Below are 25,350 nucleotides of genomic sequence, written 5' to 3'. Positions count from 1 at the left end.
AAGCAGCTTTCTAACATCACTCAGAACTTTTTATTACAGTATTTGGAATTTATTAATGGTACACCATATAATCGAATTAGAATAATTTAGTTGTTTCTTAGAGTTTGTGAAGGCTTTCTATTTCAAATTTACTTTCCAATTATTTTAAGCTATTTTTACACATCTTTATAATAGGGTTTTTTAGGGTAATATTTTAAATTATGTGCATGTGTATTTACATTTCATTTCTTTGGAAACAGATCTCTTTGTTACATTATGTCATTATGTACAGTCATTAAGTAATTGATGAGTAGTTTGTAGAATATCCTCAAATCTCTAATACTAAGACATTTGCTATTACAACGTTACAGCGGGGACTATGCAACAGCGTGCTTCATACTGCATGTCTTGTGGATACAACTTAGTAAATAAACTAAAGTGAAGTTTTATAACTGTACAAACTAATCATCATAACATTGCACAATTACCCAAGACCTTATGACATTATTCATTTTGCCAGGCATGCTATTTAGATCACAAGTTTGTTCAGTATCTGGTCAATGAAAATGGGCAGTTTCAGATTTCAGGAAATTTTCCGATGTCTAGTCAGTTCCTGTTGTCTCATGCAAGTCTTGGTTCTTGATTCTTGTCAGATGCTCATCTGGAATGAGGAATATTTTCTTTCTTATCTCTTATGATGCTGGTATTGGAACAGAGTGGTAGACTGTATCTCTCTTACTATATGGTCATCTGGACTCCCCAGTCATCAATTAAATAACATTGTGTCATAACTCTCATGGAATTTAACATTGCATTGACTTTTGAATAATGTATATCTTAGATGACATGGATTAGATTTAAAAGATTATGTCTAGCACTTATCTGTTGCTAAAGCCAGTAAACTGACTGAAAGTAAAAATGTCTGGATTAATGCAAAACAACTACATGAAAAATTAGTGAAAAAAATTTACAGACTGTTACACTACCGTATAAAGCCCCTATCTTTTTTTTTTTGCAGACTTGATTCCAGTACCCAAATAATTCGTGAAGATGTTTGTTTGCATGAAAATAACTGAAATCAAGGATTCCAGGTTCTTTATCCCCACAGTTTGGCAAACTCTGCTGTTTCCTGTCAGTTCCATTGACAATCAAATACAGCACAAAGAACGTAAGGTAAAGGATTCCCAGAATTTCTGTGTGAATGATGGTGAATATTGCTTGGTAACATAAATAATAATAATAATAATAATAATAATAATAATAATAATAATAATAATAATAATAATAATAATAATAATAATAATTTCACTTTCAGGAGCTGAGCATAGATACAGTATAACTGGGCGGGTTTTTGAAACAGTCCCAGAAATGCTATTCTGAATTACATTTGTATTAAATGAATCTATTAATGAAATGGCAGAGAAAGTTGCAATTGTACTTTAACAGATAAAGAGCATTTTCAGCGTGGTACAGTATAGTAGAGGCTGCTAGAGGGTCCCACAAGCAGATACTGTATCTCAATGCACAGGAAAGGGTGAGCAATTAGCAAATTAGGGACTGGTCAAGAACGTACTAAAATATGAATGAAAAACCACCAGAGGTTTGAATCCCACAAGTCTTCAGAAACAAGTGTTCTCAGATCCTGTTGTGTCCACAGGAGCCCACAGGGGCTTTAAAACCACATCAAGACTGCTTCAAGTATTGGATGGTGGTGGGGGAGGGGGTATCTAGTACTACAACCCCATTTTTAACATAGCCAATCAAATTTAAATATTTCTTTAGCATGAAATTCTAAAACTCCTCCCTCTCTACAATTCTTTGATTTTTTCCCTTCAAGATTTTTGATTAAGCTGTGCTTTAGATTTCTATTATGTTGTGATTTTCCAATAATCGTTTTCTTGAATTTTCCTTGAACTTTTTATTAAATGTTGTGATTAGGTCAAATGTTCAGGCAGCGCAAAAGACTGAATTCTGTTTACTTTTCATTTGTGTGATCAAGAGTCTATGAATCTGGTGAAAACACCTTCTTCCTTGTCGAAATCAGGCTCGATTGATCCTGAAAACTTAGGATGATCACAAATGGCATACAAAATTTATGCAATGAGTCCTTTTTTATTGTCTCTGGTGGCAGGTGTAAACTTTTATCTATTGCATGACCCGGATTGTTTCGAGATAGGGTTCTATAAAAATAAAAGACCTCAGCAATATGGCGTCGCAACTATGGCATTGAAAAGAATGAGTCGTTTAAGTATGTGTATCTAACTTGTTTCCGCGATATCTATGGTTGACAATTAAAAACTACTAGTCCCACAATCCTCTCGGCTCAGAGGCCTGTTTGTCTTTCAGCTCTTGTCGCTGGAGCTTTCTTTGTTTTTTTTTACTTGGGGTTTATACGGCGCAAGAAATCATTTTTTTTGGTACCTGCTAAGCAGTAACGGCGCATATCTATCTCAAGTGGGAGCGGCTTCAGCAGATCCGAAAAATATTACATTTGACCAGATCTCTTTAGTGAATTTCCTCCTTAAAAGGGCAACGGTAAGAATGGCGGGGTGGGGTCCGCGATTGGTCTGTACAAAAAGGGAAGTAGTGTTTCTACTTGATTGTGCGAGGGCATATTTTAATGGCTGTTTTAGAACGCAGTACGTACGATTTCTGAATGAAAATATAAAAATGTTAATTTGTCAGGAAGTGTGCAACAGCATGCATTTGTACTATTATCAGATGTGTTTCAGAAAATATTTGTATTAATCCCAAATTACAAATATCGTTGTATAGTTTTCTTTCTATAGTACATCATTAATAACTGTGTAGTGCTAGAAAGTGAATAGACATCACTGTAGATGATTCTTTTAATCTTTTTGGTTTTCTCCCTCGTTCTTTCCAGTCCAGTATGTTGTCAGCATCGAGTGATTCTGTCACGCCGTAGTAGAAATGTGAAACTGACCACAAGTTTGTGCGCTCCAGTCTTGTTGAAGTAAAATGCATGGATTAGCACAGGAAACACAGGCAATATGGTTAGATACTGTATGTATACTTGTACATGGAAAGCCTCCGCCGCCTTTATTGTTTTTATGCAAACAATGCATATTGTTTATAAAATATGAATCGCCGTGGATTCATATTGGGGAAATAATAGCTTAGTCTCATATCCATATAGCTTGACTGTTTTACAATACAATACAATGTAATACAATACAGTATTATTGCCAAGTGAGATGCTTATATATAACATAAATGTTACTAAACAAACACTGTATTAAACAAGAGCCATTGTAACACTTAACGTTACTGTCTGTTTCTAATGGATGTCGATTTTTATACATTTTCTAGTTATGTATTTAACGTGATTCTGTAATGCATATGATGCCAGACAGGATTAATTACAGCACCTCACTATATATACAGCATACACTCACACCTCACAATTACAGTAGGTAATGCTTTTTCCTCCCATACCGCGTCATCATATGCTTAGTAAAGTGCCTGTTTGAGCACCATGCAGCCGGGCAGATACAGTGCTGGAGACATGACAAAAGACCGTGTTCCCGCATCAACCAGTACAATGCAATGGCAGTCATATCAGTGTCTTTGGAAAACGTTTCCAAGCCTTCTGCTTTAGAACCTGCTTCGCCGATTAAACTGAGATCTGTCAGAAATCATCAGCACCAGGGCTTTAATCCAGCCAGAGGCTGATCTGTAGCTCAGACAACGTGAAGCTTTGCATGCAACAGGCCGAAAATGCAGCTTAATTACACATTTGCACTACCAATTATTTGAGCTGCACCACCATTTTTTTTTTTACCTGACCATCCACCTGTGGTTAGTATAAGATGTTGCAGTTATAAACCACCACAGCACTGCACTTTATATTTGTAAGGGTTCAGATTATCTCTCTGGTATGCGGCCCCGTGGTGTGTAGATGAGAAGCAATACGATTATTGTGCCCTAATTAATGTGCACAGATAGGTAATTGTGACTCCTTTGGCGTATGATGCATGAATGTCCCAACACAAAATGGCATGCACACAGATTAAGTCCCTCTCCCTTATGAATGTAAGCCTTCAGAAGCATCTGAGTGAGGGTCCACGCAAACTGCTGAGTGGAAATGAACTTGTTCAGCTATGCTTTCTCGTTGGTGGCAGAAATGTCAGGATGTCCCCTTGTCGACCCGTTTATGTCCTCAGGCAGTGATGTCATCAACACGGGACGCGGCACGGCGACAGAGGCGCCGTGAGCTCGACGCTCGCAGGAGTAAGTCCCGGATTCGGCTGGGATCCTGCCTGGAGGACTGGGGAGAACTGAAGGAAAAGCTGGGGTTCGGTCTGCATTCAGAGCTCGCACAGTATCTGCTGGAGAGGTACCGATGTTACCCAACACAGAGAGAATGAGACAGGCGTTCAGGTGCAATCAGAGAGACGCGCTGATGAACAGGGAGATGAGACTGTTGCAAGGGATGAGACAACACACCAGGGTCACTAAAGATGGTTGCCATGGCACACAGGCCATGAGGCTTTACACCGTGTATCGTCATACTAATGCTTACTGATGGAAGATTCAGCTCTGTCTGGTGGGTGTGAGTGAAGAAATTTCAAATATACACACACACCTCAGGTTTTGTTATACAGTATATACCTCGGTGCCATACCCTGGAATGGGTCGTCGTAACAGGATGTTTAAATAGGCCAGACTCCGGAAAGAACAGATGCAGAAATGCAGCTGTAAGGTAAGAAAAGGCGTGCTGTTTTGCAGTGTGAAAGAAACAACCCAAATGTCACAAAAACAAAACTAAAGCCTAGTTCAGTCTGAGTTCTACCTACATTTCATCACTGTTTTCTTCTATGTAAAGAGATGGGCAGCGTACCAGCTTCACTATGAGGTGTCTCTGAGCCTCTTGCCAAATCTTCCCTCAAAAATGTGTTCCAACATGGATGTTTTTTTCTCTAAAATTCTGGTTTCTTTTCTAAAATTCTCGACATTCCCCCCCCCCAAAAAAAAAAAACACCCTTGCCAATCCTAAGCTTCAAGTAGACCCTTGTCTACATGTATTTTTAACAGAGTTAAGTTTAGGAGAATGCATGTATTGTATAAATATAGCGTTTGTTTCAACTTTGCCAGAGAGGTGTGACATTTTTGTTGGTTGTGAATTTTATCAGCACAGACCGCAGTGAGGAACATTTTTGAATTCAGAACAGATAAAAAAAAAAATTAAAATGGAGTGTGAAAAGTTTCGCATCCCGTATCCCCAATTATTTTGTAAAGCTGGTCATGCACTCTGCGTGAATCATCTTCATATTTTTGTCACCATCAAACTCACACCTTACATTATACTGGCAAAACTCAATTTTATTGTGTAACCTCTTCACATTTATTGAACTTACAGAACAAATTTGAGCCATGCCGTGCTCACTATTTACCTCTTGGTTGCTTCTAAACATAGCTTTCAGAGTGACATGCCCATTTAAATTATGGTATAAGATCTTGAAATATGTTGCATTTTTAAAAAAATGGGGTTGCACAGTTAAAATCTTTCATAGCCACAATTTAATTGGTGGTTTTATTTGACAGAAACAATTTTCTTTGTGTCACGAGCCCATGTGCCTTTCGCTTTTAGTATAGTCATTGCCAGGTTTGAGTGTCCTGATGCATGAGTGGTTAGAGGCAGTTGGGTTTTGGAGGTGTGTGTGTCCCTGGGTGCTTATTTGCAGATTTAAAGGAAAGCTGCACGTTGGTGGGTTATTGTGCTGGAGGGAATGCAAAACAACAGGGACAAATGTGAACAACTTGGATTATCTTAGAAACAAAGGAAAACAGAAGATGAAGAAAATAATAACTGGGAACTTGGGCTAGAAAACATAAGCACATTTTCAATCTATTTAACATTAGATTCCTTAATAGATTTGCAGGCAATACCTCTTACAGCATGTACTGATTCAAATCAGTCTACCCAGCATGCTCCAGTGGGGCACAAACTAGATTGGAGAAGGTCCCGTTTCCCAGAGATCTACTGTAGCTTTCATTTCTCTTTGTCCAGATTGACTGTCAGTGCACTAGTCAGATAGTACTGCTGTAGCAAAGACGGCTTCATCTTTCCTGCGGATATGATTATAAATGAGTAAATTATACTGTTAAAGTGAGTGCGTCCAGGAATGTTCTCCTTGATTCCATGTCCTGCAGAAAAGGACTTGACTAGATCGTACAAGTCAAGTTTCTAGCTGCTTCTGTGCTGTAGTTAGATTAAGTGTTTACTCCCAGGAACTTAAAACTGCTGACCCTCTCCGCTGCAGTCCCACTGATGTAGATAGGTGTGTGATCTCCTCCCTGTTTTTTTCTATAGCCCACAATCATCTCCTTAGTCTTACTGATGTTCAGAGAGAGGTTGTTCTCCTGGCACCATGCTGCCAGGGTTTCAACCTCCTCCCTGTATGCAGACTCTTCACCATCTGTGATCAGGCCAATGACTGTTGTATCATCCGCAAACTTGATGATGGAGTTTGAGTTATGCCTGGTGACACAGTCATGGGTACAGTAAATAAGGAGTAGAGGACAGGGCTAAGCACACAGCCTTGGGGGGCTCCAGTGTTTAGAGTCAGGGTAGAGGATATGTCGGTGGTGAATTTGACACAAACGTGTCTTCTTTTAACCGAAAAGACGGAGTCTTTGAGTTTGTTTCACTGTATAATGCCCCCAGGGTTTCACGTCCTTGTGGTTGTTGTGCTCTGTAGGAAGCTCCCTCTAGCCCTCAGCCCAGTGGTTACATACAGTACTTCTACAGAGGCCTGTTGTTTCTTGCTAGGTGGTCACATTCAGATTTTCGTTGTTTCTTTTAAACTCCATTGCTTTGCTTTTGGACCTCATATCTGAAGTATTTCTTTCTCTCCCTCAGTTATTTTTCGAACATCTGCATCAGCTGTTCAGGTAAACATGATGTCTCTTAACTTACTACTTAAAAAAAAATACTGTACTTATAGTGATAGACAAGGCAAATGTTTCTTGTTGTTTCTCTAAGAAGGCTTAAGTTTAACGTCTGGGGAAAAAATTGTCCCAATGAGAAAAGTGTAAATAATTGTGTAAATTTGATATAACCCAAAATATATCCCTGCCTCTATTGTATGTAGCAGTCTGAGAATACCTATAGTTCCCCTCAGTTAGTGAAGTAATTTCTCGGTTCTCCGCCTTGCTGAGTAGTCTGTTGTGTAGTGTGTATAGTGGTGCTCCTGGCTCAGAGTGGCTGACACTGGGGCTGCATTTCAGAGGTGAATGAAGTGAGATGAAATGCAAAGTGTAATTAATTCCTCTTGAAAGTATGATTAATGCAATGCTCCACCTGGATATCAAATACAACTGTTGCTCATTTACACAGCTTGACTGACTAATGTGAGCTGGGTAAATACACTGGTCAGGGATGCATCACCATCTTCTCCGCTGGCGTATCGAATTCACAGTGTTTGGCAATGGGTCCAGTGTGTGTGAGTCAGTCACCTCTTGGTCATCTGTGTGACCTTTGCACTTTCCTTTTTTTCTAATGAGTAAGCAGGCCAAGAAGTTCAGCTGCACAATTTGATTCCTTTTACAATCAAAGGAAAGCATATTAACACTGTTTTTCTTTGTGCCTCTTTCTGTCATTAGCAGACACAGTTCAGTTATTTATCCATGACGCAGAGCCTCAATCTCTTCTATACTGCCATGTATTATCACTCTTTCTTAAAATCTCAAGACCACTGTATAAACGTTTGTTTTGAAATAGTTCCAGTGAATCGGCACCCTTTGGCACAGCTCTGAAGTTGGTTCTGTCCTTCTTCAAAATAAGTGTCTTATGAAGAGGGCTTTGGTCTAACCTTACTGCTGACATTAGGGGTTGTGTTTGTTGACAGATGCCAAAAATGAAAAATGCTTATCGTGTGTATGACAAAGATCTCCCTTCTTACCTCCCTGTTTTATGTTTTTATTATATTTTAGGTGCGGTCATTAAAATGGAGAGTCTCGACACATTTCTGACCTCAAAGGAGTCATTGAATCACTTAGTTATGCTCGTTCACAATCACAGTCAGCAATGCCATTTTACTCCAATTGTACAGGCTGCACACAGCAACAGTCCTAATCCACACTCTAATGTGGTGAACAAAGGGAGGAGACAGACTGGTGATTTGCTAAACACACTCAGTGCTGAACCTTTGGAGAAATGTGATGCTCAGTTGCATAAAACCATTTTTGATCATATTGATAGTGACCATCGCAAATCTCCGACAAGAGAGAGTAATGATACAATTGGACATGTCCACGGGGATTGCAGTTGCAAAGATATAGTGACCTGCAAAAGGAATGACCTCACTGATAAGTGTGGTTCTGTTGTCCCCTGCTCTGATGGCGCTTATGGCACTAGTGAAGACTGTACTGAAAATACCTCTAATAATGACAGTATCTCCTGTCCTCCCATCAGCGGTACAGGTGAAGCTGCTTGCCGGAGCAGATCCAGGCTTGCTCAAGGCTCTCCTGAAATGGGAGGGGATACAGTAACGAGCGGCGGAGATGGGAGGATAAGGAGATCACTTGGCCTGAGGTGGGAATGCAAAGGGGGCCATGTGTTTGTGTGGTGTCCCTCAGAGAGAGTCGACAGGGCAGAGAAGTCTAACTTGGGGGCGAGGGAGGGCGCAGAGAGGGTTAATTCGCAGTCGGAGACCCTTCCTGCCCTTCGCAAGACGAGAGCAAAGCCGAGTAGAAGGTGTAGAAAGGATGGAGAGAGAGCCAAGGAACTCTCTACAAACAGAACCAGGAGGGATCCAAGCTCGAATTCCCCAACACCCGATGCAGAACACGAGCCAGCAGAGGAGGTGACGCTTGAGCACCGAGCAGCTGAGGATGGCAACAGTGCGACAGATAAGGCAGGTAAGGAGAAAATTATGGGATTTCAGCTCCTCCAGACAAGACAGAAATGGAGGGGTTGGGGGTGGAGGTGTATGCACACAAGCTGTTCATATACATCTTGTCTACATTAAAGGAACTCATTTGCACGAAGTGATAAAAGCGATAAAAGTAAAAATCTTTTCTTTCTTTATGATTACGGTGATGTACAAGACAGGATGTTGTTTTTAGATGTGAGACTGCAGTATTTTAAACTTTTCTTTTTAGACTCTGTAAGTAGTTGGGAGACAGCGGTAGAGAGTGGAAGTAACCTTGTTGCAGCAGACAACACGCAGCTGGAGGACGCAAGGTCAGTTAAAGTACAGTATGTTTATTCTTTAAAACTGAGTTACTTGTTATGAAGGTGATGGGAAGGTAGCTTCCATTGTATGGAATCTCTTCCGTGAGATTAAACCCAAAATTCTACATGGGTATTTTGTGCAAGTCAGCATTTTTTTGTGCTTTTTGAAACAGTTTCATTTCATTTGGAATGGAGGCTTTTCTACTGATATCCAGTGTTTGAAAGGGCCAGTCTGGTCATAGTCAGTCTGCGTGCTGTCACTAGCCGACTGTGACATTGTCAGCTGACAGGCCTAGTAACTCAGGAGTTCCACGGTGGGCCAGTCACAAGCAGCATCCTTCACATGTTCTCCAACTCCATCACCACTGCGCATCCCCACACATGTCCCTAACAAACTTTAAATGATTAGGTATCTCAGCTCCCCCTACTCACACATCAGGGCACAGAATCCAAACTGCTGTCACAGGCCGGCTTCTGATGTGCTGTGGCTTCTGGCTTATCAACCAGTGTAACCACAACACCTGGGCCACGTTAAACATTAACTGTAGGTCCTTCATACCACTCACAAGTAGTTCTGCAGTGGGCCTCCTCCCTAAAGGACACCTTTGGTGACCCCTTCGAACACGCCAAGGGAAAAGCAGGTGAAGAAGGAGAGAGGGGTGATTTGTGGTAGTAAAATTCTTAATTGATCTGATGCAGAATCTGAATAAACAGCCATATACAAATCATGTTTCTAATTACCAAAGTAGCAGTTAAAGATATAACTGCCTCATGTGGGTGTTGTCAGTTGTTAGGTATTTAGTGAAAAGCCAGGGAAGAGCTCATACCAGAGGAACATTCTTAAAATACAGGGATTAAAAGAGCAATCTTTAAGTAGAAAGCCTGTGCAAACTTGTTTTTATGTTCTGTTAGTTGATTTTTTTAAAAGCACAGCACACTCCAAAATTAATTAAAGCTGTGAAATAAAATACATTGTACTGGAAGTTGTAGTTTCTTATTAGTTACACGTGTTTTTTTTATTCACAGGGAGTATACTGTATGAGAATACCTCTCCAAGCCAGACATGGTAGTAGTGGGGTGGCTGTTATTTCTCCAGCGAAGAGCTGTTTTGTCTAAACCTTGCCTTTCAAGACGACCATGTTACTTTAGGTTAACTGTACATAATATTCCGACTAACCACTATGTGAGTTGAAGCAAGTGTATAATTTTAATGTTCTGTAACAGTGTTCTCTTTATCCAGCGAAGAGCAGGACTCACCTCCTGTGGATGAAGAGGCTGATATAAGTTACACTGATGACCTGACTGACAAGAACTATAGCCCTTTTTCAAAAAGGTCAGTCCCCTTATCTGTGGTATGAAGGACCTACAGTTAATGTTTGACGTGGCCCAGGTGTTGTGGTTACACTGGTTGATAAGCCAGAATCCACAGCACATCAGAAGCCGGCCTGTGACAGCAGTTTGGATTCTATGCCCTGTAGTTCTTAATACATGTCTCCTCCTCTTGAAATTGAGAAATATGAATTTCCTTCAAAGCATTTATGGTGTTAACGTGGTGCTAATGTGCCTTTTTGGTGCTCAGTGATGCTGCAGTTTCTTGGATGTCCACTTCCCCTGTGAGGAATGTGAGATATGGGAACACAGTTCAAACTGGAGAAGCAACCGGGGAAACCAGGAAGAGTCTGAGAGAGAAAAACAGGTGAGGGAGAGGGACTGAGGGATTAAACCAAACAACGACCATTGTTAATACAGAGACATAAGGGTCAACAGAGAGACAAAGAGGTCGATATGATAGCAGCTATATCAACCTGCAACTAACAACTAACAACCCACTGAAGCTCAGCAGGTGTGAGCCTGTCCAGTACCTAGATGGAGACCTCCTGGGAAAACTAAGGTTGCTGCTGGAAGTGATGTTAATTGGGCCTGTAGGGGGCACTCACTCTACCTGGTCTATGTGGGTCCTAATGCCCCAACATAGTGACGGGAATACTATACTGTAAAAAGATGCTGTCCTTCGGCTCAGAAATAAAACCAAGGTCCTGGCTTTCTGTAGTCATTAAAAATCCCAGGGCATTTCTTGAAAGGAGTACGGTTGTCACCCCACCATCCTGGCCAAATTTTCTATTGGCCTTTACCAATTATGGCCTCCTAGTAATCCCCATCTATAAATTGGCTTCATCACCCTGTTCTCCTCCCCACTGAGAGCTGGTGTGTGGTGAGAGTACTGGAGCATCATCCAGGTGGGGCTACACATTGGAGGTGGTGGAGGGGAGCCCCCATTACAAGTAAAGCGCTTTGAGTGGAGTATCCAGAAAAGCACTATACAAGTGTAAATAATTATTTTACTGTTATTGTTGTTGTCAATACTTAGAGGTTTGATGTAAGTACAGAAAGGAAAAGGTTAATAGAGAAATAAACAGAGAGACGTGAGGTAGGAAAATGACACAGAAAGGTCATGGTAGAGAAGAATCAAGAACTATTCTCAAATATTATATTTTTGCTTTTCAGAAGGAATATAAGAAGGGGAACAGACGATGATATTTCACAGATTGGAGCTAAAAGAATTAGGTCAGTGTCAGTGAGTAATTTCATTTCTGGGTTACTAGATATGATGTTTCCTGTAGCTTGTGTTCAAGTACTGAAGACATGCTGACTAAAAAGCAGAAGGTGACATAAGAACACAAGAAGCATTTGGTTAAGAATTTGGAAAAAATAGTGATTGCAGATCGCCACAGGAAGATGTTGCACAAATAGGATTATGTATACATTCTTTAAGCAAAATTATATATTTTCTTACTCATGTTTGACTTTTGACATCACAGTAATATGTTAACTGTGAAAAAAGATCCCACTATCAGATATTGACCTAGTTTGTTAATGAAAAACTGAAATGTGGATATACAGTACATACTTGACCTGATATTTGTGCTTTGAACCTGGCAACGGATTTCTAAAACCTTACTGAAAACTTTTTTTGAAAAATGAAATACCTACGTTTACACTTTGAAATCGCATCCCACAGTTCACTACTGAGCATCAGTTGACAAAGTAAATCCTCCTATATGTAAAACACTTTTAGGATGAAGACATTTGATATAGACATTTGAGGAATTACTATAAATTATGAGTCCTCCCAGTGAAGAAATAAATTGTGATAATATAAAGATCAGTACATCATAATTCCATGAATATTGAACAAACCACACAAGCCTCATTCCGAGGAGACTTGCATGAAATTTGTTTGCATCAAATGTTTTTGGTATTCCTTTCAGCACTTCGGCTTTTTAAATTAACAAGGCTTTACCTGTGCAAAGGACACAAAACTGCATCTGTACAAAATAATACATCCTTTTTGCTGCTCACATTTTTATTACTTTGTCTGGTTGTAATTGTGTTACAGAAAGGCAACTCAGAGGGAGATTCTACCCTGCGAATTTGATGGGTGTGGGAAAATATTCTCTACTCGTCAGTATCTCAATGTGAGTCTGAAATGTAGAGTTGGCAGCATTAGCAGGTGGTAGCAGGTACCACACAGAGCGATTAGAGGGTTTAGCTCAAATCAGTGTGAAACAGCACAGGGCCAGTCTGGCACTGTGCACTGAGAGCAGTATGATATAGAATGCATGGTGTCGCAATGATAAGGGTCATTACTTTACAGTAATAAGCAAAGCCATTAGATGTGTGTAAAGTTAAATATTTCCATATTTTCAAGTGTTTGATGGTAATGAATATAAGCCTGCCTGTCTTTTAGCATCACATGAAATACCAGCACTTTCAACAGAAGACCTTCGCTTGCTCTCATCCAACGTGTGGAAAGTCTTTCAATTTCAAAAAACACCTGAAGGAGCATGAGAAGCTACACAGCAGTAAGAATCATTTGGCTTTACCTATACCAAACTACTTGATTTTAACTCAATTAAGTGACTTAAAAATGACTTAAAGTCCGTTCTGTCCTGTACCCTGTACTTCACTGTGTGAGAGATGGTTGAGCGAGGGATTTGATAGAAAGAGTATTTGGACCCCAGATTGAGTATCTGGACCCCAGAAAACACCTCACGCATGTACTGTAAATAGTTATTTTTACTTATGTTTGATTCCTGGACGGGACGGAAAATTCTAAATAGACAACATCTATTTAGCACCTTGAGAAAATAAGTTTTTTTGGGATGTACAAGAAATTGAACTATTGTGTAAATTTGGAAATGATTCATCATGACATAAGGGCGGAGCGGTGGCTCTGTGGCTAAGGATCTGCGCCTGTGACTGGAAGGTTGCCGGTTCAAATCCCGCGGCCGGCAGAGGAATCCTACTCCATTGGGCCACTGAGCAAGGCCCTTAACCCTAACTGCTCCAGGAGCGCCGTACAATAGCAGACCCTGCGCTCTGACCCCCAGCTTCTCTCCCTGTCTCTGTGTCTGTGTCTCCATGGAGAAAAGCTGGGGTATGCGAAAAGACGAATTCCTAATGCAAGAAATTGTATAGGGCTAATAAAGAAACATTATTATAACAACATTATTATTATTTGGGTGAAAAGTTCAGAAGCAGGGATCCCAATGACAGTTCACACCCTCCCTGTCACCTAGTAAACTGTGTTAGATAAGCCAAACAGAGCTACAGAAGAATGTAAAGCTTCTGTAATTTGTCTGAGCAGATATGTATTTATAAGAACTGAGACAGGGAAGATGGGTGGAATTACTTAATCTGGTAATTGGTATACCTTTTTAGAAAAAGAACATGGCACAGGTTGCAATCAAGCGAAGGCTATTTAGTCTATTTAGTGCACTGATTTTCAGCAGGTCATATCTGGAAATGGTCTCAATCCTCAAGTGCTCCGAAGATTAAGGTGATTCTGCTCACTGGGTCAAACGTAATGCTGGCTAGAGGGTTATGTAACTGGGCTGAAGTGGCCTGTAACGCAGAGGCGGGGTTTCAGCACCAGAGATGTTAAGATTCTGTATGCGTGTCTGTCTTTTTTCGGAGATAAGAGGGATTACATCTGTGAATTCTGTGCCCGAGCTTTTCGAACCAGCAGCAATCTGATCATCCATCGACGGATTCACACTGGAGAAAAACCTCTGCAGTGAGTTTCATCTTGTTTTCCCATTGAAGTTCTTACGGCTGCTCCCCCTAAAGTATACCATTACTTAACTCCCTTGATTCGATGGAGTTGACATCCTTCACAATGTTGACTTTGATGTTCTAAAACTCAGTTCCGAATAATTTACTGATATAAGATTCTAAGGGTTTTTAAGTGAGACTCAATGTAAATTATTTACAGAGTTACTGTTTGGAGAGCAGAGAGGTTATACATAATATGTTTAATGAACTGCTTATTTTACTGTAGCTCTTTTATCTCCTGTTTTACATGATTTTTTAAATCTATTGGAATATTCAGATTCAAGTCTTTAAAACTATTAACAATAAAACTGCATCAGAAAGTAATTATTTCAGCTGGGAAACTAGGAAACAAGAATATCTCCCTTGGCACAATGTTTCAGTGCTTAAGGATTGACATATCAAATTCTTGTTTCACCTACACATCTTATTGGTTTTACAGTCTTTATTAATTCTTTTCTTGAAGAGTTGGGCAGCCTAGCAAATATTTCTTACCACGTCTAAAAAATCGACTTCTGTTCTAAAAAGTATTTTAAAGTGGACAAATTCTATTTATTACAAATAAATCTTGCTGCCTTTTTAACCCAGCATTCTTCTTGTCATGCTAATGTTACGATCTAGGCAATGCAGACTTCGCGAGGAGCAACAGCATCCAAGAATCCGAAGCTTTGTGAATGTTTGTGCATTTTAGAAAGGATAGTATTGACTCATCCTGCTTGATTAGTAAGGGACAGTCCTCTGGGCATAGGACAAGGTGGAGATGGGGTGGAGGGGGTAAAAAGTGGTATTTGTGTTAGACATCCATCAGTTCAGTAATGATTGTGATGAGGAACAGCTGGTGAAAATTCTTGTAGTAGTTTTCTGTCCCGAGCTTCAGTTAATTACATCTATGTTGGCTGAATGTGGGGTTTTTTCCTACTCATCTGCAAGACGTCAAAGGCATAACGTGCCTTCCTGGACCCTTGCCTTCTCCACAGGTGCGAGGTGTGTGGTTTCACCTGCAGACAGAAGGCGTCCCTCAACTGGCACATGCGGAAACACAACGCGGAGTCCAGCTACCTCTACGCCTGTGAGATCTGTGGCAAGCGCTTCGAGAAGAGAGACAACGTCGCGGCCCACCGCAACAAGAGCCACCCGCAGTGCCCCGGCCCCGCGCCGCCGCCGTCCTGCCACCCCGAGCCCCTCGCGGACGGCACCCGGGCAGGGGCACAGCCCTCCCCCTCGTAGTGCAGGGCCGCAGCCCTGAATGTATCAGCCATTCCCAACCCTTCAGTCCCACCATCCTGATTCGGTGCCTCTGAGAAACACTGGCATCATGTTACAGCCTTGATCGTGTTGTTAAAAAAACCATTGCGAATCTTTACCTCTTTGCAATGGAGAGACTGTTTCCATGGCAGTTTGAAAATAGTTCCTGACAGAGCTTTCATAGTGCTGCGAAAATACTACCAGCAAATTATCTTCAAGGTGTAAGCTGGCAGTGCCAATGACATGCAGCCAGGCACTGTGTTCTGGATTTTACACTATCGCAGATTAGGCAGCGGTTTTAAGGAGATTTTCTGGAGATAGGATATAGTAGAGACAATTGGCCAAAGCAAAGTGAGATACTAGTGGGACCACAGTTTGGATCTGCTTTTTTTAATATTGGTTAAATTATTTCAAACTTGAACAAAGGTTTTTTTGTAATTTATGGTTTATGAAAATGGGCTTTTTGGAAAACATTTCTGCCAGATCTAATATGACAACGGGCCAGAGTTTACCTGCTATTGTAAATGATCTAGATTTACAAATCACTGAGAGTGATTTCCATGATGTGGTTTCTTTTCATATTCATCCAGTTTGTGCTACATTATTGCAATAAGGAAAAGTAACGGGACCTGATTAAAACCAACAAAATATATTTTAGAAAGTCAATACATGTGATTTAAAGTCAGTTGGGTGTTCATATACAGTATCAGCTACAGCACGTGGTCTTGTCTGATGTTAGAGCTCTGTATTTTTAACACATGACCTTGAGAACAAGTTCATATCACATCTTATAATAACTGATGAATAGTTCCTAGATGAGTACAGTTCCACGTTTTCTGCAGGATTCATTCAGTTCCCTGCAATCTCCTGTTTTCAGATTTTTTTTTTCTGCTGTGAAATGTCTGCTGCACAATCTCTATGTATTTGCTCATACATATTACATTAGTCATTACAGTGACTACTGAGGAGGAAGGGCCAAACCACATCACAGCTCGTGGTAGTGTGAATGTGAGTTTGCAATAACATGGTGCTTTTACAAAGTTCACGATTCTGTGCTTAATTTGAAATTTGTAAACTTTTTCTGTAATGTCAATGAATTCGTTTTGTTACTGAGATTTAATAACTTTTCCGAGAAACTGGGAGTGCAGCTCCTCTTTAAGAGGATACGTACATATACAGTATTATTCTTATTTCAACCTTGCCTAATTTTATTAGGATTAGATAAAATGGTTATCTAATCCAACCCCAAATCTAACCAAACAAGTTAGAAGTGTTTTGTCAATAGTATCTTGAAGCCTAATCCTGAAATATCCCGGATGCTACATTACAAGGGAAATTCGTGGTCGTGACTAAGGTGAAAGATTCCTAACGAGCACTACAGTACATGGCTGATGTTGAGAATAGCAGTGCTGGTAGACCAGTAAGTGATGATGTACCCTCTGGACCAAAATGTACAAAACAATATTGACTGGGAATACTCTGCTGTATTAGGTGCCATCCTTTAGATTAGACATCAAACTCTCTCTCTTGGTCATTAAAGAGGCACTACAGATGTGCTGAGGAGTGGAACTGCTGGCACACAATGGCTTGAATGCTTGAAGTGCACTCTTCCTATATGCAAAGCGCATGAGATGAAAAGTGCTATCAGGGTTTGAATTGAGCACCTTGGAGATTACGTTTGAAAGATAATGAACTAACCATCCCTATATAGAATGCACTTTTATTTAAAAGGTATCATTCTTTCCTACACTAAGGTAAAGTGTTGTATAAGCTACACGAGCTGTAACCAAAAGACCTAACGGGAAAGTGAACATTTTTCTATTGTTAAGCCATTTTTTTTCTTTTGTTTAACGCAACAAAATGTGGGGAAAATAACACAAGGTTCTATGCTGCTTTGAATTTATTAACATTTTCACAATTTACAGGGAATAACTTGAGAAAGTTAAAGATAGGTCCATGAATAAATCTTATAACTTGTCAAGTGAAGTTGCAGGGGCCAGAGCCAGCAGGCGTTTAAACACATTGTTCACTGCAGCGACAGGCTATGTGTGCGTCCACAGACTCGCTCAGATCCACGCTCTTCTCCCAAATGCTGCTCTGACCACTTGATCTGCTCACATGGGAGTCTGAAACATAATCGGAAACGTATATTTAAAAAAAAAGTTAAAATAAAACAAGTCCATATGTTGCTAAAACTTGATCTTGAGTCCTTATTTAATGCAGCTAATGTACTAATGCAGTCAAATGTATTAAGAATGAAGATGCAATTGCTGTTTCCTCAGCTGTCTTCAGCTGTGCTTTCATTTGCTCCTTGGTGGTGTACTCTGTACCACATCAAAACTACTTACAATTCTAAGGTAAAAAGTCACAGCAATGCTCCTTAAAATCTTTCAGCTGACTTGCAACTCACCAATTGGCAGGCAGTGGAAGTCGACTGTGACAGGTGTGGTTCTAATTGGAAGACATCCATGCAGACAGCGCAGCACAGGCTCCACAGAATAGCATTTAGATTCCTGTCCTTCGAGAACCACCTGCTTCTCCAGCTTCACGGACTCGTGCTTAATGGTGCATTCTGGAAAAAATTTGGTACAAAGATGATAGATGCTGGTCTCTTTTCAAACACATTTGATGCAATAAGCATCTTTTGAACCAATTTCTAGTGACATTGCTCAACAGCTCTTAACTGCTGCTATAGTCTTTCTTGGAATTGTTCTGTTCTATTCTGGTTAGAATTCTTCACCTTGATCTCAAAATACAAATAGCATCTTCAAAATGTCAGTGAGGTAAGTTCATGGAATTTTATGTGCAAATAATTAGGAAGGAGACAATACTTACTGTAATCATTACCGCAGTTCGCAGCCGGAAGGACCCAGGAATGTGCAAAGCTTAGTGCATTCTCAGAAATACGGCTGTTAGGTGTCGAATATTCCTGCATAGTTTCTCCATCACTTCTTCCACAGATTCCACAAGTGTGTCCCTTCATCCAGTCAACAACTTGAATCTTGATTTTCAAAAGAGTACAATGTATTAGCCATTGTTCAAGAGATGCATACTGTATATGAGTGTTTGTATGTATAGTATATATTTTTCCCGCGTTACCTTCCAGTTGTCCTTTTCAAAGAAGACTTCGTGAAGGCCATAACTTGGAGCGGTGAGAGCCAATCCATCTTCCTTCATATTAATTGTTATTTTCCCTTTAAACAAAGCAATGCAACATGTCAACGTACATACAGGTAAACAACGATTTAGTAAGACATGTGAAAGCCTATGAAAATACAGTCCGTGGCATCTCTTATGCCTTTTCCCTTTGAATGTCAGAAGTTCTGATGTGCTTGGACAGACCTGATTTATGTACGTATGGAAGGGTAGCCATAGGAATTTCCACGCCATCAATTGCCAGCTGCACAGAACATTCACCCTGGTACATGTCAATGTCACTGGAGGAAGAAGGCCCAAATAAGACATTCGAAACAAGAGACTGCGTCATCGGTGGTTAAGAGTTCTAGCCCTAGATTAACACTGATCAGGGATGATTTACCATTATACAGTATGTTTTATTATAGTATGATTATACCCTTGCAAGTAAGAGTGTGCATTTTAATGTTCTGACATTTTATCACATATAAAACATCAATGAGACTAAAGTAGCTGCATTTGCACATACAGGATCTAATGCATTTATGCAGTGAAACCTCCTTTCATTTTTAAATTAATTACAATTGATTTAAAATATTCTTTTATGGAATAAACCATTGCAAAATCAAAATAAGGGTATGCCTTGTGCTGGGATCTTTACTTTTTCAGCTCTTAGGCATCAAGCTGGAGAACGTTATTCTGTTAGTTAATAATTTTAATAAAAGTTAAGGGAGTTTTGTGTCCTTCCATCCATCTAAAATTACTGCTGTACTCACACGTCAGCGAGTTTCAGATTGATACTGTTTTGCTCAGAACGTTCATCCTTCTTCAACATAACAATGAACTTGAGCTCAGGAGTGCAGTCTTGAGCCAGCACTTGGTAACAGGAAATGGGCATTTCGTTGTTGTACTTCACATCATTGAAAGTCATCACTGTTTCATTTACTCCACTGCACTCCGCTAGGAAATAAAACAATTACATCTTAATAATGTAGAAGTCAAATAAAAACACATGCAGTGCGGAGCTTTGGTTATTCATGTTGTTGTAATAGTTCATCTTATTTCCATTCTCTTAATTTCAAATAAACATTAAAGAGATGTTAATCTATAATTAGACATTCTAATTTCTAAATTTAGAAGAAACTCAAAGCAACATAATGAAAAGAACAATATATAATGAACAATGTTTTAAAATGTGAACTTCTATGTGAGCATGTTTTTTTTAACGTTCTGGTTCCATTGCATTGGTCGGATTAAATTCATCACAACATAGAGTACCAACCTGTGTTGGCTTCTGTAAACATAGCAGGGAGTCTTGAAAGCATGTTCCACCCTTCTTCTTTCACTTCTTCAAGAATGTCTGGTCCAACAGGCAAGGCAAGAGGAACATGGACTGCCCTTTTATACACTGTGAACTAAAGAATGAAGAAAGGTGCAGCATTCAGAACTATACACTCAACTCACTGAGTGACACTGGCTCATTATTAAAGGCTATTGGGACAAGCTCTTGGCATGCTACCCCCATAGATTCTAATAGCCATCTTGCTTTATTTTATCACTGAGCAGACACAGCAGCTCATCATTATGCTTGTTATAAATAGATCATTTGGACAGCTCAACACTCAATATGTATTAAATATTAAAAGGCAATTCTAAGATTACAATGAATTAAAAATAATTAAAAGCCTACTGTCTTTGTAACATATTTTACTTTCTGTTTGAGGGTTGTCTTAATTAATTCACAATTTCTGCTGCTTTGATCTAATGAAGGCTGCAGAACGAATTTGTTCTCTGTACCACATGAAATACAGTAATTAGCCATTTAGAAAATGGAGATTTTCTCAAACTTTACTTTAGGAAATCATGCAAAATTTTAAAAAATACTAACCTTGTTGTGCGTTTCATTGTCACTACAATTGTACAGTCAATGCAATAAAAATGGAGTTGTACTGTAGCGGCGAGGCTTATTAATAAGAAAGAATTAAGTGTTCTGAGCCTTCCCAAATGAGGCCCCATTTCTCTGTTCATCTCTGTGGTGCAGCCACAGAGAAACTATTCATGCAGGCTGATTTAGGGTTCCTTTGATAAGGACAGCTCCCAAAGGGGGATGCACTTAGCTAAGCCTGGCTATCATAATCAATGGTCATCCATTGGCGCCTATCTGTCTAGGGAGTGCCAGATGGACATCTGGACTGCATTCCTAAGTGTCAGGAGTAAGTGACTCATATCTCACCTTGATCAACCAATCAGGGACTGGTAGGGCCGAGTAACCCACGTGGGACTCTGATGCCCATGGAACTTTCAGCCAATCAATGAGCTGAAGTTCCTCCAGGTAAAAACAGGCAACACAGAGAGCCTGAGAGATTCAGTAAGATTCAGAAGAGATTCAGAAAGGAAGATTCAGTGAGATTCAGTAAGATTCAGTGGAGAATTCTGTGGACTTTTCCTAAAGGGAATTCAAAGGAGAATTCCAGGGCAGGACGGCCTAGGAGCAGAAGGCTCCCAAGGGCAGGACATTCTCGCAGAGCGCCTCCTGACCATCCTGAGACTCAGCCCGGACAACCACGGAACGGCCAGTGTGTCCGAGTGCCAGAACTTTCCTTTGTTCTAAGAGTCTAGAGTGGAGGTTGCCAGAGAGTAACCAGCAGCAGGCCTCGTAAACAGGCCGGAACTGTGGACAGCTGAATCACTATTCAGAACTAGCTCTTCATCAGAAACGAACCGGTCCTCTTCCTGACTTGCTCAGACCCACAGTCATCTTTTCTCCTGTGCACAAACTTTGCTAGTTAAAGCCAACAGTGAACATCAGCAGCGCAACGTCGCAAGCCGCACAGCACAGCCTGGCACGGAGCCAGAGAGCGCGGATTGGACAGCAACAGCCTGCCACTGTTTCTTTGTGCCCGCAGGAGATCTGAATCCCCAGAAATTGGATGAGTATTCAACTTCAATGCATTACAGCTCGAGAATTCAATTGTTATCCCAACCAGTTGATATCAATTTAATTCCTAAAAGTTATGTACTTGTTTTGAGTATCTAATGTAGAAGTTATAACCAAGTTCATTTATGAAACGGTCTTAATGAATGATATACTGAACGTATGTCCTCTTGATATGTGTAACACTTTGTAACTGACTGAATATATATCTTTTGTATTCTGATAACCCTCTCGATAAGATCTGTTAGTTTATATGCATATTTTATGTATTAATAAATGTATCCTCGTGTATTAGTACCTGTGTGTGTGCGTTGTTTGAGTTATATCGCATGGTTGGATTCTAAAGCCATCAAAAGAATCAACTTTGTGATTTACTGCTACAATTAATAATTGTCTCAGTAAATGCCCAAACCCTACAGAACTGGTGCCTTCAGAGAGCCACTACATTTAATTTTGCTATGGCTATGATTACATATTTGGCGTCCCTGAGCCGGTTTTCTTACAGTACTGTGAAATGCAGTTGTCTGCACTTCTTAATCCAACTGACATCCAGCTGTCGGGAGTGTAACACAGGAATGGCATTAAAAAAAGTCACTAGTGAAGAACGGCTTACCCTTGGCATCTTTATAACTGCATCAATGGTTCGGGAGGATGTTGCTGCAAAAATCATTTTGATTTGTTTGGATGGGTTGTTGCGCCTGTCCTCAGAGAAACCAGCCATATAGGATACACCAGGTACATAGTCAAACAGTCTGTAGGCACAAAGAGAATTGGTTTTGCAATGAAAATAAAAGCAAAACAGAGTCCTATACTCTACAGGAGCAATCTTGAGCCAAGCTCGACTTCTCTTAGCCAATCACACCTACCCTACAAGCATTTTGTCAAGGGAACATTTGTGATTGCTCAGACAAAGTCTTTCATTACCTTTCTTAATACTGCATACATGTACAGTATATAGGCCGTGATGAATTCAGTTTTCATCAGCCCAGTAAAAAAAAGTTACTACGTATTTGACAAAAAATGGACAGCCTCCAAAAAAGGGGCTACCTGGATACTTATTATCTTTTCATAACAATAAATAACCACAACATACCCTGTATTAGTTATAACCAAGCAAATTTAGCAATATATTTGTCATTTTCAAGGTGTGTTTCAGGAATAAAGTCCTAATACAGGATTTCAGATGACTTCTAAAACAATCTATTACCTCTTTCTCTAATGCATGACAATATTATTCTTACTGTATGTGTGATGGTGTATCAGTTTATTACTGAAGACAATTATTACATTTGTTATGGAAATTCAATAAAATATTTTATAGCTAAATTTATAGCAATACCTAAATTAATAAGGCAAAAAACTATTACTGTATATTGATGTGGGATGATTTGTAAATACTGTCTACTTTTATGAATAACTTCCAACTTATATTAAGTCACACATTACATTACATTACATTCTCTTTTTGGATAATGGACTGCATTTCAAGGAATAAATTGAAATTGCATGTGAATGTACAACAATACGTTATAAATGTACACACTGTAGAAGTAAATGACCTGAGGAAAATCAACAGTCACGTCCTTAAAAAAAAAAACAAAGATCAGGAATACATACATTTTAGAAACGTGCTTCACTATTCCAGCAATCTTTCTCCACTTGATTTTGAGCTGCACAGCAGGGTTGTGTGCTAAACGACCAGTTTCTGCCTTGACAACAGCTAAGTACTGTTGGCAGTCCTCTCCCCAGCTCATCTTGGCCTTGGGTGAAAAAAAGATAAATATGACACTATTAACTGGGAAAGGGGGAGGTGGAAAAAATCTGACGTTGTCAGTTTGGCGTATCTTACCATGGCTTTGTGCTGGCTGAGCATCATTCCATCACCGCACATTTTCCAGTTGTCTTTCTCCTGGATCGCAGCTACGATCACCTGTGCCCTGGGCTGGGAGGATCTGGGGTGATGGTAAAAGGCAACCTGGTAGCCCTGTGCCTTGCCATCAGTTCTCACCGCACGGGCAAGGATTGCCAGTACAGGTGGCATTGAATCTCCAAGGAACCGAGGCTGTACAAAAGTATCAAAGACAGACGGTGTGTTATCTTCACAGATTTATATTCTTAACTGCTGCTTCCACCAAAGGCGTTTCAGGCCCCTGCTGGCATCCAATAACACTCCTAACTAGTCCCTTTTTCACTGTGTGGCCTGCAGGTAATCCATCGAGCAGCAGTGCGGTAACAGAGGCTTTCGATGTTTGTTAGCTTGAACATAAAGACGTTCCTACCTTCTTGTTGGCTGTTTCAAAGCTGGCAGCGCTGCTACTGCTGCTACTGCTGCTGCTACTGCTGCTTGTTTTGCTGGAAGACTGCGGATCTCTGTATTGCTTCTTTCTGCCATGCTGTCCGAAAAAAGGGAACAAAGCCTTCACTCCTCGATCCGGACCTTTGTCTTTCATGATCGCTATGGATGGGGTCTTGAGCTTTTATCAAAGCTTTGGAGAATTAAAACTGACGATTGTACGACTAAGGAATAACCCAATTCAAATCATTCAATCATTCAACAGGGCGGAAGAGTTTGACATGAGTAAAATGACACTTCACGTCAGTCTTCACAGGTCTTTTTACTATTGACATTTGGAGCTGACAGCCGTGTTTACTGGCCCACATGAGACAGGGAGCACACAGGAGCCTTCAACAGTCAGGCTGATGTTGACGTCCAGCTGATTTGATGACAAATTGATATCTTCACTTTGTGATAGTGTGGAACATTAAATCTCTTGCCCTTCAAGTGGCCCTGAAAGTACAGCGGATTGGTCTCTCCAGATAAGTCCTAGAAGTTACCACTAGCTGTTGTGATTGGAGATCCCCCTGGCGTGGTGATCACAACAGTGTGTCACTTGTTGGTTGGGTTCTAAATTGGTCATAGTTTCCTCATCTTGCTGTTCATTGCACCAGGAGCCTATAATCCTGGTAGATTACAGAATGTGTCATCTGCAAGAGCAACACCAGTCATATGCCCAGTTCCTTAGCTATGCTCCTTGAACTTTGTGCTTGCAAAGTGAAATGAGCCAGGCAGTGTAATGGTGCACTTGTCTGAGCATGCCTGCATGTTATAATGATCTCACGAGAAGAGGAGTCAAATGAGTCCAAGGCTGTATCATTTCACATAGAGAACAGAAAAAGAAAACTTGCCTGATGGATGTGGTGTTTATTAAATTTGTACATCGCAGGGTTCATAATCTGTGAAAATAAATTAAATGTATTGAATTAATTAATGTATGTAAATGCATAAAATTAAATGTGTTTTTTATTTAATTAATAAATTAAATAATAAATTATGTATTAAACCAATATTATAGGACAAGATTAGAAATTCACACAGCCTTTGTGTATAAAAGAAAGGGATGTAGAATTACTTTAGTGTCATATTCTAAAAATCAATCTAACACATCTTATAAATAGAAAAATATTTACGGTATACCCTAACATGAATTACAAGGTTCATGGTGTAGGTAACTGAAGTTGTATTTAGTATTGACGCATCAACATGACAACAGTCAAAATGTTCCTGAAAACACAAGGTATTACCTGGCCGCTACCAAGAGAGCTCCTGATGCTCCAGTAATCTCCATTCATCCGGTTCTGCTTCTGGGAATGGAAATTCCTACTGGAACGACTGCTACTGCTGCTGCTGCTGCCACTGCTACTGCTACTGCTGCTGCTGCTGCTGCTACTGCTCCTTCTTTGTCTG

The 25,350-nt window shown here is 40.1% G+C and overlaps 2 protein-coding genes across 6 annotated transcripts in view; one reads left to right on the top strand and one right to left on the bottom strand.

Annotated features, from left to right (window-relative positions):
• Positions 1-879: 879 nt before the first annotated feature.
• Positions 880-17,730, top strand: znf692 (zinc finger protein 692). 5 transcript variants are annotated; one of them, XM_015356509.2, is made up of 12 exons: positions 881-1,152; positions 4,164-4,336; positions 6,863-6,894; positions 7,936-8,862; positions 9,106-9,187; positions 10,419-10,511; positions 10,758-10,874; positions 11,684-11,743; positions 12,576-12,654; positions 12,927-13,041; positions 14,156-14,255; positions 15,268-17,730. In XM_015356509.2, exons 1-12 carry the CDS (start codon positions 1,030-1,032, stop codon positions 15,515-15,517), a joined length of 2,151 nt encoding a protein of 716 aa, XP_015211995.2. In that variant the 5' UTR covers positions 881-1,029; the 3' UTR covers positions 15,518-17,730. The 5 variants fall into 5 exon arrangements, with proteins under 5 accessions (XP_015211997.2, XP_015211995.2, XP_015211999.2 ...); XM_015356513.2 differs by lacking the exon at positions 881-1,152 and adding an exon at positions 2,278-2,514; XM_015356514.2 differs by lacking the exon at positions 881-1,152 and adding an exon at positions 2,534-2,618.
• The window catches only part of LOC102695798 (vitellogenin-like), a 23,490-nt gene continuing 15,687 nt past the window's right edge, over positions 17,548-25,350 (bottom strand). The window contains exons 24-36 of the mRNA XM_069194364.1: positions 25,188-25,347; positions 24,792-24,839; positions 23,885-23,998; positions 23,455-23,667; positions 23,223-23,365; positions 22,219-22,357; positions 19,953-20,085; positions 19,447-19,630; positions 18,878-18,972; positions 18,635-18,729; positions 18,371-18,536; positions 17,946-18,107; positions 17,548-17,661 (exon numbers count right to left, since the gene is read on the bottom strand). Of these exons, the coding sequence (XP_069050465.1) occupies positions 17,549-17,661; positions 17,946-18,107; positions 18,371-18,536; positions 18,635-18,729; positions 18,878-18,972; positions 19,447-19,630; positions 19,953-20,085; positions 22,219-22,357; positions 23,223-23,365; positions 23,455-23,667; positions 23,885-23,998; positions 24,792-24,839; positions 25,188-25,347 (1,765 nt within the window). The 3' untranslated portion in view covers position 17,548. The remainder of the gene's footprint in view (positions 17,662-17,945; positions 18,108-18,370; positions 18,537-18,634; positions 18,730-18,877; positions 18,973-19,446; positions 19,631-19,952; positions 20,086-22,218; positions 22,358-23,222; positions 23,366-23,454; positions 23,668-23,884; positions 23,999-24,791; positions 24,840-25,187; positions 25,348-25,350) is intronic.

The sequence above is a fragment of the Lepisosteus oculatus genome, chromosome 9, assembly GCF_040954835.1.
Source record: "Lepisosteus oculatus isolate fLepOcu1 chromosome 9, fLepOcu1.hap2, whole genome shotgun sequence".
NCBI lineage: Eukaryota > Metazoa > Chordata > Actinopteri > Semionotiformes > Lepisosteidae > Lepisosteus > Lepisosteus oculatus.
This window is presented reverse-complemented; position numbering and strand designations above follow the sequence as displayed.

Coding starts and splice junctions, on each gene's coding strand:
- znf692 (XM_015356509.2), top strand. CDS start 1,030: ATGTTTGTTTGCATGAAAATAACTGAAATCAAGGATTCCAGGTTCTTT. Junction 6,895..7,935: donor CATCTGCATCAGCTGTTCAG/GTAAACATGATG, acceptor ATTATATTTTAG/GTGCGGTCATTAAAATGGAG. Junction 14,256..15,267: donor ACTGGAGAAAAACCTCTGCA/GTGAGTTTCATC, acceptor CCTTCTCCACAG/GTGCGAGGTGTGTGGTTTCA.